The sequence below is a fragment of the Nansenia antarctica genome (assembly GCF_963989245.1).
Source record: "Nansenia antarctica genome assembly, chromosome: 13".
NCBI classification, from domain to species: Eukaryota; Metazoa; Chordata; class Actinopteri; order Argentiniformes; family Microstomatidae; genus Nansenia; species Nansenia antarctica.
In genome coordinates this window covers 12,507,843-12,522,842 of record NC_137683.1, presented here as the reverse complement: position 1 = coordinate 12,522,842, position 15,000 = coordinate 12,507,843, and the positions used below count along the sequence as shown (strand labels likewise).

At 49.9% G+C, this 15,000-nt stretch overlaps 1 protein-coding gene across 1 annotated transcript in view; it reads right to left on the bottom strand.

Moving 5' to 3' along the window:
* The window catches only part of mmp16a (matrix metallopeptidase 16a (membrane-inserted)), a gene marked incomplete at both ends in the record, with an annotated part of 69,513 nt that overhangs the window by 15,416 nt on the left and 39,097 nt on the right, over positions 1 to 15,000 (bottom strand). The window contains 2 exons of the mRNA XM_080544257.1: positions 8,652 to 8,869; positions 12,225 to 12,386. Coding sequence (XP_080400383.1) covers positions 8,652 to 8,869; positions 12,225 to 12,386 — 380 coding nt within the window. The remainder of the gene's footprint in view (positions 1 to 8,651; positions 8,870 to 12,224; positions 12,387 to 15,000) is intronic.

The following is a 15,000-nucleotide window of genomic DNA, read 5'->3' as shown; positions in this document are numbered from 1 at the left end:
TCTGACCCCAGCCGATCCATGAGAGATCTGCACCATGAAGACAGGAAAGAAACAGCGTTGGGATTCCCCCAGTCCGTGTACTATAGTAGACGACTTATGTTGTGAAGGCCCACAGTTTTAGTGCCAGTTTTAGTTTCCCCAAACCAGCCCTATTTTGCCCCAGTTATTTCTTTATTATTTTCTATACAATTCATATACGTTTGTGAAGTGTATGTATTATTATTGTACTGTTTATGTATATGTTGATGACGTAGTATATCCGGGGTGTGTCTGTGACCCGGATGTTACGTTCGGTGGTGCCTATATAAGAGATGGAGGTAGTCCGCGAGTCAGAGTGTGTGGTGAGCAGCAGAACGAGAGAGAAGCAGAACGAGAGAGAATCACGAGAAGCCGATCCAAGATGGCGGATTCAGCAGCGCGCACCCCGTGCAGCAACTGAAGACGCCAGGAAAGCGATTATCGAGTGTACCACGGTAGCCCGTTTTAGTTGTGTTCAACGTTGGACCAAGCGGGACGCCAGCTGGACATTAATCGTCGCCTCCACGAGCGAACACAGACTCCAGCGGAGCTTCGACGCGGACCACTTCATCGACGCACAGGCCATTCAACCAGGCCTCAACGCGCACCACGCCACTGGACTATAAGCCTGTTCAGGCCAGAGACTATCAGTGAGTGATTGAGAGTGTGTGTGGCCGGCCGGGAGGGAATGTGTATTTGGGGATGTATACCACCGTCATGTGTAATAAATGTGTGTTCATATGTAATACCGTGTGTTAGTTGTTTGTAGCTCCAATGCTAATGCTAGTTGTTTGTAGCTCCAATGCTAATGCTAGTTGTTTGTAGCTCCAATGCTAATGCTAGTTCCCTTGCTAATGCTAACGACATTAACTGCTAGTCTAACGGTTTGCTGTCGCCCCCTGCCTGTATCCTCCTATACTGCCTATTTAGCTCCCTTAGTTAGATAACCAGCCCCTTCCTAAAGTATACAGTCCTTTTCAGCTACTCCCTGGTTACAATTGGTCCTTCGAGCCGGATAGGTAGTGTAGTGATAGCATGGCTGAGCGCAGCCAACCAGACCAGACAGTTACCCCCCCTTCTCCGCCCCCGGAGCCAGAGCCACGACCACAGAGAGTCCCGCGGTTGCCTCCGAGGTTACAGGAGTATGAGCTCGAGGTCGAAAGCTCACTGAGTGGTAGCGAGGAGCGCACTCCACGGGATACAGTGGTCGGAGAGGCCGAGGTGTCCGCCGGCGCGCGGGTGGCTAGCACTGAGACAGCCCTCACCGAGCACCAGCCTGAGGATGAGATGGCAGAACCGCAGGGTTTTGCCGTGGAAACGGAAGAACAGGAAGGAGAGGCCCGGTCCGACAGCGCCTGCGGGCGGAAGAGGGAGGGCCTCAGCCTTAACGATCTGCCTCCCAGTACGGCGCGCTCGAGACCTAGCTCCTGCCGCTCAGTGGCTTCCTACCGGTCCAGGGCTTCCGTGGGCAGTTATGCCTCTGGGGCGGATAGCCTGCACTCCAGAGGGAGTAGTGCCGCGCTGTCAGAATATATGCGCCAACAGGCCGAGATGGCGTTAGAGCGGGAGCGCCAACAGGCCGAGATGGCGTTAGAGAGGGAACGCATCCATTTCGAGCGCGAGCGCCTCCAGATGGAGGCGGCGGGGAGACAGCGCCAGGAGGCGCTAGAACGCGAGCGCCTCCAGATGGAGGCGGCGGGGAGACAGCGCCAGGAGGCGCTAGAACGTGAACGCTTCCAGATGGACGGAGCGGAACGCGCGGCGGAGAGACAGCGCCAGGAGGCGCTAGAACGTGAACGCTTCCAGATGAACGGAGCGGAACGCGAGGCGGAGAGACAGCGCCAGGAGGCGCTAGAACGTGAACGCTTCCAGATGGAGCGCGACCGCCTCCAGGCGGAGAGACAGCGCCAGGAGGCGCTAGAACGTGAACGCATCCAGTACGAGCGCGAGCGCCTCCAGATGGAGGGGGCGGAACGCGCGGCGGAGAGGCAGATGGCGAGAGAGCAACTGCACGCAGAGAAGATGGAGGAAATGATGCAGACCATGCGCGACGTGTGCATCAGCAGAACTCCGTCGGCCTGTAGCTCCAGAGTATCATCCGCACGGCCCTCTCGAGTGCCATCTCCTGAACCCCCCGCCGATGGCTCCATGACCCCCGCCAGGACTGTCCAACTACAGGCCCAGCTGACCACCTGGAAGGAAGAGGACCAGGGACCCGACCGCTACGCGGCCCAGAGGGAGCCAGCGTCGCTGCCCGGGAGGGGAGTCCTCCCCCAAGAGCGTAGCACACCCCTAGGTCCTCCAGTGCACCAAAATGCATGCAGGCCGGACACCCAGACCGTCACTCCAGCACCGATGATCCACTACAGGATGTTCCCCCAGGTGGAGGGACCCAAGTTCCCCTTCTTCAAGGACGAGGACAGGAGCCAGTATGTGGAGCTACGCATCTGCCTAGACACGCTCTTGGACAACTCCTGCTCAGAGTCCTACAAATATGCGATTCTCCTTCAGCATGTGAGGAACCCCAGAGCCCACAACATGGTACTGGCCCATGCCTCCGCACCGACACCTTACACCAGAGCGCTCGCTGACTTGGATGCCCGCTACGGTCGTCCCTGGAACCACGCCCTTGCTGAACTGCAAGCCCTTGAACAGCAGGCCCCCATCAAGGATGACCGGGCGCTGGATGACTTCGCGCTCCGCGTGCACACCTTGGTTGGGATGCTGAAGACGCAGGGCCCAGCTGGCGCCAGCGAGATCAACAGCACCTCCAACGTAGAGCGGCTGCTCCGCAAGATCCCACGCTTCCGGCAGGAGAGGTTCCGGCGACAGCAGCGCGTTCGTAACCCCGAGAAGTTGGGTCTGAGCATGGCTGCCTTCGCGGAGTTCCTACTGGAGGAAGTGCATGACACCAACGTAGACGCCATGGGTTACGCTGAGCCGAAGAAGGAGAGGGAGAAGGGAGACCGCTGGGACGGGCCGAGCTCGAACAGAGGACGCCCAGTAGGAGTGCTGCACACGGAGGAGGAGCCTCGGAGAGAGAGGACCACCCGACCTGAGGGAAAGGATTCCTCTCAACCCCCTCCAAAGGGACGGAGAGGTCCACCGCCATGTCCGTACTGCACCAGCGAGCACTGGCTCAATGAGTGCAGTGACTTCAACAACCTGAGTACCGAGGACAAGCAGAGGTGGCTCGAGGAGAACGAGAGGTGCTGGAACTGTGGGCGCGACCATCTGGCGAAGAACTGCACCTTGAGGAGGAAGTGCAACCGCTGTGAGGAGGTCCACCTCAACATCCTACACGAGGTCTCCCTCGCCAGGTCCACGGAGGGCAACAGAAGCCCTAGGTCCGGTCGCGCACCGGAAGAGGAAACCCCTGTCTACTACCTAGACTCGCCACGGAGCAGCGGCTCCAAGGTCTTACTGAAGGTGGTGAAGGTCCGACTGCACCACAACAACGCTGTGTACGACACGTACGCCGTTCTAGACGACGGGTCGGAACGGACCATCCTTCTCCAGGGGGCAGCGCGCCAGTTGGGGCTCCAAGGGACTGCGGAGAAGCTGACTCTGCGCACGATACGTCGCGACCTTAAAGAGGTCACCGGGGCGAGAATCAACTTCTCTATCTCCCCGGCGGGGCGGCCGTCGGATAGACATCGGCTTCAGAATGTCTTCACCGCCGACCAGCTAGCGCTCTCCCGCTACGACTACCCCCTGGAGAGGTTACGCGCAAGATATCCCCACCTACGGGGAGTAGACCTACATCGGATAGAAGGAGCGGAGCCAACCCTTCTCATCGGCTCGGACAACGCTGACCTGATCGTGTCGCTCCGTCCTCCGCTGAGAGGACCACGAGGCTGCCCGATGGCTGTTAAGACTGCGCTTGGGTGGGCCCTCCAAGGCGCTACCGAGGGGAGAGATAGAGACGGGAGAGCTACGTCATCCCTCCATGTCCGAACAGAAGAAGCAAACCAACCAACCGGACCGCCTGGAGTGGAATCTATTGCTGCCAGTGCACCTGGAACAGTTAGTACCACAAATGGTTCACCACAGGATGACCAACCAAAGAAGAAGTCTCTGTGGACAGAGCATAAGTCTCTGGATGGGAAGACCTACTACTACAACTCCCAGACTAAGGAGTCCCGGTGGTGGCGCTACCGTGCCATGGCGGCAACAGCTGTTGCCGAGGAACACCTGCAGGTGGCCATGCACCCTCACGTGGCCGAGGTCAGCATTGACGCACCCGTCAACTCCGTCAAGTACACGTCAGCCATGAAAGTCTCAGCCAGTATTGTAGACGCCTCCAAGGAGGAAAGGCCGAAGTTGGCGAAGAAGAGAGTAAAGTGGAACCCAGAAGAGGAGGCCAAGCAGGCCTTCAAAGAGCTTCTGGAGGAGGATGGTGGTTCATCCGACGCGTCATGGGAGCAAACCATGAGAATGATCATCCACGACCCACGCTACAGCGCCCTGCCCAAGCTGAGTGAGAAGAAGCAAGCGTTTAAGGCCTACCAGGCTAAGAAGGAGAAGGAACAAGCCAAGCAGCTCAGGAAGAGGAACTGGGAGGCGCTGAAGAGCATTCTGGACAACATGGCCAACGTCACCTACTGCACCACCTGGTCCGAGGCCCAGCAGTACCTGCTGGACGACCCCTCCTTCGCTGAGTACGAGGCGCTGCAGAGCATGGACCAGGAAGACGCTCTGATCTGCTTCGAGGAGCACATCTGCGCCCTGGAGAAGGAGGAGAAGCAGAACATTCTGCTGAGGGAGAGAGACAAGATGTCCGAAGGTGCCGTGGTACTGGTGAGGGACCAGTCCCTTCCGCGCGCCGCCTGGCAGACAGGCAGAGTGGTCGACACTATCACCTCCTACCTCACGCTGCTAGAGCAGCCTAGCCAGTGTGCCTTCTTAGTTAACTGAAACCGAGGGTTTCATGGGGCGGCTGTTGTGAAGGCCCACAGTTTTAGTGCCAGTTTTAGTTTCCCCAAACCAGCCCTATTTTGCCCCAGTTATTTCTTTATTATTTTCTATACAATTCATATACGTTTGTGAAGTGTATGTATTATTATTGTACTGTTTATGTATATGTTGATGACGTAGTATATCCGGGGTGTGTCTGTGACCCGGATGTTACGTTCGGTGGTGCCTATATAAGAGACGGAGGTAGTCCGCGAGTCAGAGTGTGTGGTGAGCAGCAGAACGAGAGAGAAGCAGAACGAGAGAGAATCACGAGAAGCCGATCCAAGATGGCGGATTCAGCAGCGCGCACCCCGTGCAGCAACTGAAGACGCCAGGAAAGCGATTATCGAGTGTACCACGGTAGCCCGTTTTAGTTGTGTTCAACGTTGGACCAAGCGGGACGCCAGCTGGACATTAATCGTCGCCTCCACGAGCGAACACAGACTCCAGCGGAGCTTCGACGCGGACCACTTCATCGACGCACAGGCCATTCAACCAGGCCTCAACGCGCACCACGCCACTGGACTATAAGCCTGTTCAGGCCAGAGACTATCAGTGAGTGATTGAGAGTGTGTGTGGCCGGCCGGGAGGGAATGTGTATTTGGGGATGTATACCACCGTCATGTGTAATAAATGTGTGTTCATATGTAATACCGTGTGTTAGTTGTTTGTAGCTCCAATGCTAATGCTAGTTGTTTGTAGCTCCAATGCTAATGCTAGTTGTTTGTAGCTCCAATGCTAATGCTAGTTCCCTTGCTAATGCTAACGACATTAACTGCTAGTCTAACGGTTTGCTGTCGCCCCCTGCCTGTATCCTCCTATACTGCCTATTTAGCTCCCTTAGTTAGATAACCAGCCCCTTCCTAAAGTATACAGTCCTTTTCAGCTACTCCCTGGTTACAACTTATCTATTCCAGAAAGGGTTTTATTTCTAAGTCTACACAGTTACTTGTTCTTCGGAGCGGCTCATTTTACTTGCGAATTCACCCTCTCTGTTGACCTCCATTGCCCCTTTTAAACGTATGACCAAACTCCCTCCAAAAACCTCCTGACCCTGGGCACTACATTTACATCCACTCTCTACTTCCTGTTGTGTAGGAGGAGGAGGAGGAGGAGCGATTGCTTCTGAGGAACGGTGATACACTGCTAGAGTAGACATCCAATTCCTTCCTGTCTGTTTCTGGTGGCTATGTGACGCTGACACACTCTCTCTCTCCCTCTGTTGACCATAATAGCTAGTTAGATGCGTCTTGACCGGCACAATGCAATTAGGGAGGGAGAAAGCATTAATCACGGCTTGCGAATGACTGACAAGACTGAGAGGCTCTTAAAATCTGGGAATGTGGATTTCAGCCACATAATTACAGTTTGAATCATCATCATGTCGTGAGATGGCAGAAAACAAACTTGTCATGCAGCTTCCTGTCACGCATTTTCATTTATTTATTTTTATCGCTAGACTCTTTTATTAGTCTTTGTCAGATTTGACAAAGGTTGTGTCATCATTTCTATTTCAACTCCCTCATAGAGAAGTTCCCAGATAACTTTAGCTTCGTCATTCAAATGAATGAATAAAAAAAAGGAATAAGAACGGAAAAAGACAGACACGGAACGTAGGCCTATGTGCATTAAATCACACAGATAAGTTGAAAGAACTCCCCATTAGAAGTGGTGCAATACTAGGGATTGTAACAACTAGTCCTTTCAACAAATCTTGAGTGAGGTCAGATTAAACCAATACATGCACGTCCAGCAGGTCAAGGCTTCTTAAGGTAACGACGACCTCCTCTAGGCCCTAGGCCTAGAGCATCATGAGCTGCTGGCCAGCCTGGTGATTCATACGCAGTGAGTCGCTAGACGTGGAAAACCCTCTCCATCCCTCCCTGAGCAGAGGTGCCAAACTCATAAAGGCCAGCGCTGTGGGCTTCCTGTGTTCCTCCTCCGCACTCACTGCCTTGAAATCTCATGATCTCCAGCACTGACTCCAACCCGGATCATTCCAAGTCAACATTTGCCTGGGGGGAGGAGTGAGATAGCATGTGAGGGAAGGCCGAGGGAGACCGTTTCTATGGATACAAAGGTCACTTGTAGACCTGAAGAGGAGGTTCACTACAACAGGATTTGTAAATGTCTGTTTGCCTGGTACCAACAATGCAGTATGATAATAATAATAATAATAATAATAATAATAATAATAATAATAATAAGAAGAAGAAGAAGAAGAAGAAGAATACATTAGACTTATATAGCGCTTTTCTAGACACTCAAAGACGCTTTACAAACTGAAAAGATTGAGTAGTAAAATAAAAAGAAACAAAAAAATAGATAAAAGAAAGTGTAGTATATATAGGACAATCTACGTACTCTGTATACTGCAATTACACCTAGATTTGGGGCGGAGAAGTGGCGAACAACCAACGCCAGCGTCCTCTCTCGACCGGCATTTTTTTAAAAAAGGGTTCAGTATAGTGAGAAGGATGGGAGAGATCTGCATGGAGTTTTCTGGAACACAGAGCAATGAGACTCGCCAGTCAAAAGTCGAATCACGGCTCAAGTGAAACAAACCGCAGCGTTTGCGTGGTCTTCGATATTCTAAGATGGGATTTTCCCAGTTTCACTATTTTACCAGTGCCCTATTTAACCAATGAATACCAACTATTTATAAAACCCCAGGAAAAATACACACGAAAGGCACAGGAAGTCTTTCTTTTCTGAAGAGAACATAGGATATCTTTGTGTCGCCTCAAGGTTATCTGTTTTTTTTTCCCTGAGTGCTGCCAAGGTCTTGTGCTCCTTCTTTGAGAGCGAGGATAAAGAGGCATCAACGTGGCTGCATGCCTCTCTGTTCGATTGGACAGAAACCTACTGTGGGTTTGTTTGGGATAAGAAAACCATATTCCATATTCTGTTATCATAAGCACCTCTTGTTTTAGATCACTGGAGAAGCTGTTATTTCTGGGTAAGCTAATAGATACTGCAAAATGTCCTGCTAGCTGAGAGACCTCACATTTAGGATGTGTCTGTCACTAAACCTTGGCAGAAACTCTCGCTACTGTATGTCGACTCAACGTACTTGACAGTGGGCCTGCGTTTCACTTTAAGGGGAAGGGAACTTGCAAGAAAGCAACATTTTTGTGGTGATAATGACATGAAATACATTATAAGGACTAGTAGACACCACTGCTATACTGTATGACCCTATCCAGGGGGCTTCAATTAGTACAGTAGAGACTGTTTGTACCGTCAGACACAACTCCTAACGCGGTTTTCTTTCGTTAGCTCAGGCATTCTTAGGCATTAGGTGACTGAAAGCTGCAAATAGACGTACACAAAACAACACACGCACGCAAACACGCACGCAAACACGCACACACGTTCGCACGCACGGAGGCACGCAGGCACGCGTACACACACACACACACACACACACAGGAATATCAACATAGCGTGCTTGAATGCATAGGGTCTAGTGGATAGTGAGATGGACTTGTGATCGGAAGGTTGTGAGTTCAAATCCCACCTGAAACCACACCACTACTAGTGTGCCCTTATGTAAGGCACTTAGCCCTCAGTTACTCCAGGGGGAATATCCCTGTAATTCGTAATTGTAAATCGCTTTGGATTAAAAGCGTCTGCTAAATGGCAAAATGATTATACAAATGATAACGGCAGCTTACCTTGAACACGAACATCTCCCTCCTCAGGATGGCCAGCGTGTTGAAGCCGCCTTCACAGATGTTGGGCTTGGCGTTGGGGTTGCTGGGCTTGTCCCCTGTGGGGATCCTCGGGGGCCGGGTCTGCCTGTCAGGCTTGCGGGGATCCGAGGGGGGGTGTGAGCGGGGAGGGGGTGCCGTCGGTAAAGGCTTGGTCGGCTGTGGAACCTTATCTGGTGGACCTGGAAGAAAACGACATATTTTATTGATAACATCCCACTATTGCTATCAAGGCACATACACAACACATTTTGTCATTGTACTGTCAAGTGAATTTGGTTTCCTCATACAATAAACCAAACAAGCAAATCAGCTCAAAGTGTTTTAATGTGTAACAAAAGTAACTGTCTGTAACTGAGACATGTAGTTGCCTAGTAATAGTCATCTGGAATGGTAATAAAGTGCATGGAATGCAACGCAACACACTATCATCATTATGGCATCAATTACTGGCAAGTGTGCACCAATGCTATTATGTGAGTAACTAAAGTAACCTTGCTACAAGCAGACCGTGGTGTTATGACAGGGGGGGGCTCAGTGGGGTTACTGAATAGGACTTGGTTCAGTGTATTTAGTCATAAAAAGAAACAATCCAAAATCGTCCCAATTGGATGTCTATCCATTGTGCTGGTTCATTAATGGACTGACTTATATAGCGTCTTCTTCCAAAGCGCTTCACAACGGCCTCTCATTCACCAATTCACACACACATTCACACACCAATGGCGGTGAGCTACCATGCAAGGCGCCGGCCCCGCTCACTGGGAGCAATTAGGGGGTTCAGTGTCTTGCCCAAGGACACTTGGACATGTGGCCAGCCGGGGATCGAACTTCCGATCTGCCGACTTTGAGATCATTAGACTCTGGCTCTACCTCCTGCGCCACAGCCGCCCCCAGCCTCATTAAATGGTCACAAATTACATTTGGACTGGAGAAGTGCCAATCATATGATGGGATAACAAGGCTGACCCAAGGTGGGGTATTTCAGAGTGAGTGAATGAGTGAGTGAGTGAGTGAATGAGTGAGTGAGTGAGTGAGTGAATGAGTGAGTGAGTGAGTGAGTGAGTGAGTGAGGGAATGAGTGAGTGAGTGAGTGAATGAGTGAGTGAGTGAGTGAGGGAGTAAGTGAGTGAGTGAGTGACTGAGTGAAAGAGTGAGTGAGTGAGTGAGTGAATGAGTGAGTGAGTGAGTGAGTGAGTGAGTGAGTGAATGAGTGAGTGAGTGAGTGAATGAGGGAGTGATGAGTGAGTGAGTGAGTGAGTGAGTGAATGAGTGAGTGAGTGAGTGAGTGAGTGAGTGAATGAGGGAGTGAGTGAGTGAGTGAGTGAGTGAATGAGTGAATGGGATACTTAATGAGGGGTTGAACACAACAATTCACGACATTCAGTAAGTACAGTACGTAAGTACCGCATTAATAAGGAATATACCGCAGGAATAAGGCTGATAGTTACTCCACTAGTTCTACCAGTCCATCTGGTCTGATCTGTTGGGGAACACCAGGGGGATTTCATTCATTGACTGAACTCCATGGCCAAGCCCCCGCCTACATCTCCCATCTCATCCCCCCCTACTCATCCAGCTGGTCACTGAGGTCCTCCGACCAGGAGCTCCTGGTCATACCCAGGACCAGACTGAAAACTAAAGGGGACAGAGCGTTTGAGGTGAGGTGCTGAGCCCTCTCCTCTACTCCCTCTTCACCCACGACTGCGTGCCTGTGCATGGATCTAAGACCATCATCAAGTTCACAGAAATCTGACGCGGTCTGGTGAAATTTTGCAACAGATGTCACTACAGATTGTAAGCTTTCAAATGATGTGTCATACACTGCTAACAGCTAGCGGCTAACAAAACACATCTCTACGAAGGTCTAAATTGTATTTTAATAACATCACAACATGCTTAGAGAACATCGACATAACTACACATAACTAGATGAACACACAGTGCTTGCTTTTGAACACGACCTAAAACGAAAGTATGCTTACAAGTCAAGTCTCCCTTACATGTATATTCACTTATATTAATTTATTTTTACTGACTGTAATACCTTATACTGCACCATGCACTGTCTACACTATCATGCCTTTTGCACTATGCCACTATTTGCCATCTGGTTAGTTGCCAAACTACATTTCGTTGTCTCAGTACATGTACTCTGTGCAATGACAATAAAGTTGAATCTAATCTAATCTGATCTAATCTCTTGAAATAGACCCTGGATTACAGGGGCCGAAGCACTTTGCAATTATGAAATGATGGATAGAACATGAAGGGAAAACACTCATACTGTGACAAACACACATGCATGAACACACACACACACACACACACACACACACATGCACGCACACGTACACACAAGACAGGTACTGTTGCGCTCAGTCAATGCTATCCTGAACATCCGTAGCTCATGCTACTGCTGGCATGCTTCTCTTCCCAGAATACGGAACGTGATTCCGGTGGCAGATCAAGTCGACGCCTCCTGGAGTGTGAGTGACGGCGTGACAGAATAAATAAGAGAGGCGCCCTATACTGCACTGTATATCATTATTATTATTATTATTATTATTATTATTATTATTATTATTATATCAGCTCCACATACTGGTATCCCTATTACAACCATGATGCTGCGAGGTGGAGAGGGGGGGGGGGGGGAGAAGAGAACATTCAAAAAGAGAAGGTTGGGAGGAGCGTCTTACGTAAGCAGCACTCGAGTTGAGGGGGGATGAGGGGGGATGAGGGGGGATGGCATCCCCCCCTGAAATAAAAACGGTCAAAATCATCCCCCTTCTAAAACTGCCACCCCCCCTTTCCATCCCCCATTTCCATCCCTTATGTCATTTTATCAATGAACGTGCACGGTGTTACTGCTATTTCAACATTAAGTTTTGCACATATTGAGTCAAATGCTTTGGGCGAGGGGGGGGGGGGGGGGCACGCACACATGCAACGATGACATTTTTCCCAAGTCACTGACACTGAAGTCACTGACGCTGTGGGGATGCCAAAATGGTCGCCATAGGATCAAATCCACCATCCCCCCTGATTTTCTTTTACAACTCGAATACTGTACGGGTCCTTGAAGACATAAAGGACAATGAAAAGGTGGAGGAGGAGAGAAAAGAAGAGTAAAAAAGAAGACAGGGAGGACGCAGAGGAGGTTTGATGGCCTGCCCAGGCGCGTCCCCTCCCAGCGCACAGCACACTGATGATGTAGGCAGATGGCCATACACAACCAACGCAGGCAGGGACACATGGGACGGAACAGGGCCAACTCAGCAGGGTGTGAGCGGTTTTATACATCTTAGCATCTGGTCCAGGGACAGTTCTATCACTCTGCTCGAGGCGCTGCGGGGTTGAGACTGGGGTCGATAGAGCTGATCCTAAATCAGTTGTCGTGGTTTCAAAAGCAACGAGAGCCAACGAAACTGGGTACTTTCTCTGCTGCTTTTTTTAAAAAAGCAAGGCACAGGGGGGTTAGTGTGAAGTTTGAAAAAGAAGGTTAGGGAGAGATGATCGTACTTAAAACCCTACCGTAGATCTTCTGGATGCCTTGGAGATCGTCGTGGGGCAGTTTGAAGTTCTCTGTGTCCATGTACTGATAGAACGGGGCCATGATGGCTGTGGGGTCGTTGGAGTGTTCCAAACCCAGGGCGTGGCCGAGCTCGTGCACGGCCACCAGGAACAAGTCGTTACCTGTAAAGAGAGACAAAAACACACAAGACATGAGACCTCTCATCAGACGAGACCTCTCATGAGACCTCTCATCTCTCAGAAGAGATGCGTGAGAACATCCTGTATTTAGTCTGAGTGGGTGTGTCAGAAGTGCTTCATGTTGATCAACGCATGTGTGTGTGTGTGTGTGTGTGTGTGTGTGTGTGTGTGTGTGTGTGTGTGTGTGTGTGTGTGTGAGCGAGAGAGCGAGAGAGATTGTGTGTAATCCACCACTGATTCTCCTAATGAGAGGATATTCCAGAAAACCACAACCACTGATGGCAACCATTATGGTCTAGAGTAACATTACACACACACACACACACACACACACACACACACACACACACATACATACAGACACACAGACACACACACACATACAGACACACAGACACACACACACACACACACACAGACACACGCACACACACACACACACCAACATGAACTGTGTGTCTCCCTCTGAGAGCAAAGGAAAAGGCTGGCCTCTCTGTAATTATCCGGGTAAGCCAGTGATTTTATGCCGGGATGAACTTTGAACTCCAAACCCCAAGTGGGCAGCCAGCCACGTCTCCAACTGGGGACAAAGGAGGACACAGAACACAGGCGGAACACAGACACACTGCCCAGCACAGACTACAGCCACATCATCACAACCAAACCTCTCTCTCCTTCTGCCTCTCCATCTCACTGTCTCCTTTGAATAATAATAATAATAATAATAATAATAATAATAATACATTAGACTTATATAGCGCTTTTCTAGACACTCAAAGACACTTTACAAACTGAGAAGATCTTAATAAGAACATTCTGAGAAGATAATAATAATAAAAAGAAACAAAAGGTAAATAGAAGAAAGTATAGGGGCCTAATTAAGGTAGTGCTGGGGACACATGGGAAGGGGAGGGGGAGAGGGTTAACTGGTGACGGCGAGCTTGAAGAGGTGGGTTTTGAGGGCCTGTTTAAATGTTGGGAGGGTGTTGGCCTGTCTGATGTGGTTGGGGAGGACGTTCCAGAGGGACTGGGGGGCTGCGGCTGAAAAGGCCCTATCACCCCCCAGGTCCGGAGCTTGGTGGTCCTGGTGGTCTTGAGGGTGGGTGGTGAATGCAAGTGCTTTATTGTCATACCAGTAACTGATGTGTTGAGACAAGAACTGAAGGATCAGGTAGGAATAAAAAAAAAAAAACGGGCATCATTTATTCATCGCGGTGTCATTGAATCGAAGCACTTATCTGCAGCAAATCTTGTCACATGAATAACAGATCAGGTCATACAGACTCTATTCCCCAACATTTGACTCTGAAAGAGTCTGAGAGGCCGCTAGAGGCAAACACGGGAAAGAACGACGGAATTTACAAACAGAATACATGCCTGTATAATACATGATAGTGTGCTATCGTCAGTGCTCAATGGAAATGCAAACGGTTTAGCTGAAAAGCCTGATGAATTTGAAGAAAATGGGGAAGAAGTGATAACAATTCCAAACGAAATTATGCAAGCTGATTATGAGGGTGAATGACTGGAGGTATGGATTATACCAAGAAACTGAGAGAGAGAGAGAGAGGAGAGAGAGAGAGAGAGAGAGAGAGAGAGAGAGAGAGAGAGAGAGAGAGAGAGAGAGAGAGAAAGACCATGATTTAAGAATCACTTGTGGCATCGGGGGAATTGTGGCATATTGCTATGCAAATTAAGAGCTTGAGACGTCGACTCCAATCTATGTCCCTGATGGGAGAGGAGAGGAGAGGGGAAGAGATGAGAGAAGAGAAGAGGAGAGAAGAGGAGAGGAGAGGAAAGGAAAATCATGCTCCTAGGAAAGTGTATTCTCCAGTGGCCCACTTTCTCTCCTCTCCCTCCCACTCCATCTCTCATTCACTCCATCCCCTTAACAACTACACCGAAAACAGGCCGATAGAGAGATAGAGAGAGGAGAGGGGTGGGGGGTGATGATGGTAGAGATTCTCCTCGGATGGCTTTAAGGATTGCTTGGTTTTAGTTTGGCTGGGGTTGGGGGGGGGCAGCCTCTCAGAGGTGAAAACAAACGTAGGACGCCCCTCCCTTGGTTAGCAGCTCAGGGCAAAAAAATAAATCCCACGTGAGAAACAAAAATAAAAAGCTACTGAAAGGAAAGGAGAAAGATGAAGTTGACAACCGGTGGAGGAACACAACATGCTGGGTCAGAAGGCAGATGGAAGTGGTTCCGTGTGAACCTTGACCTCGCACCCTGACCCTTGACCCCTGACCCACGGGCCGTGTGACGTCATCGTCCTGCCAATAAGCATAATATCTCATTATGAAAACAATGGAACAGGATGAGGAGAAGCATGTGCACATAGGGAAATATAGTGATAGAGTGCCCCATTGTGTCTTGTTTATTCAGGTATGATTTACTGTACAAGCCCACGCCACAGTCGTCACGGCGATAGAGCGCACCGACCCGTCCACCCAGAGAATCTCGTGACGTTAGAATTATAAGGTTCTATCTCCATTTTTGTCAAAATTTTGTTTTTTTACATAATCTGATCCATTAGGTGTTTATTAATGCCTGTGTGGTGTTATTTTTAAAATGTTGACATTTTTGAGTTAGTAATTC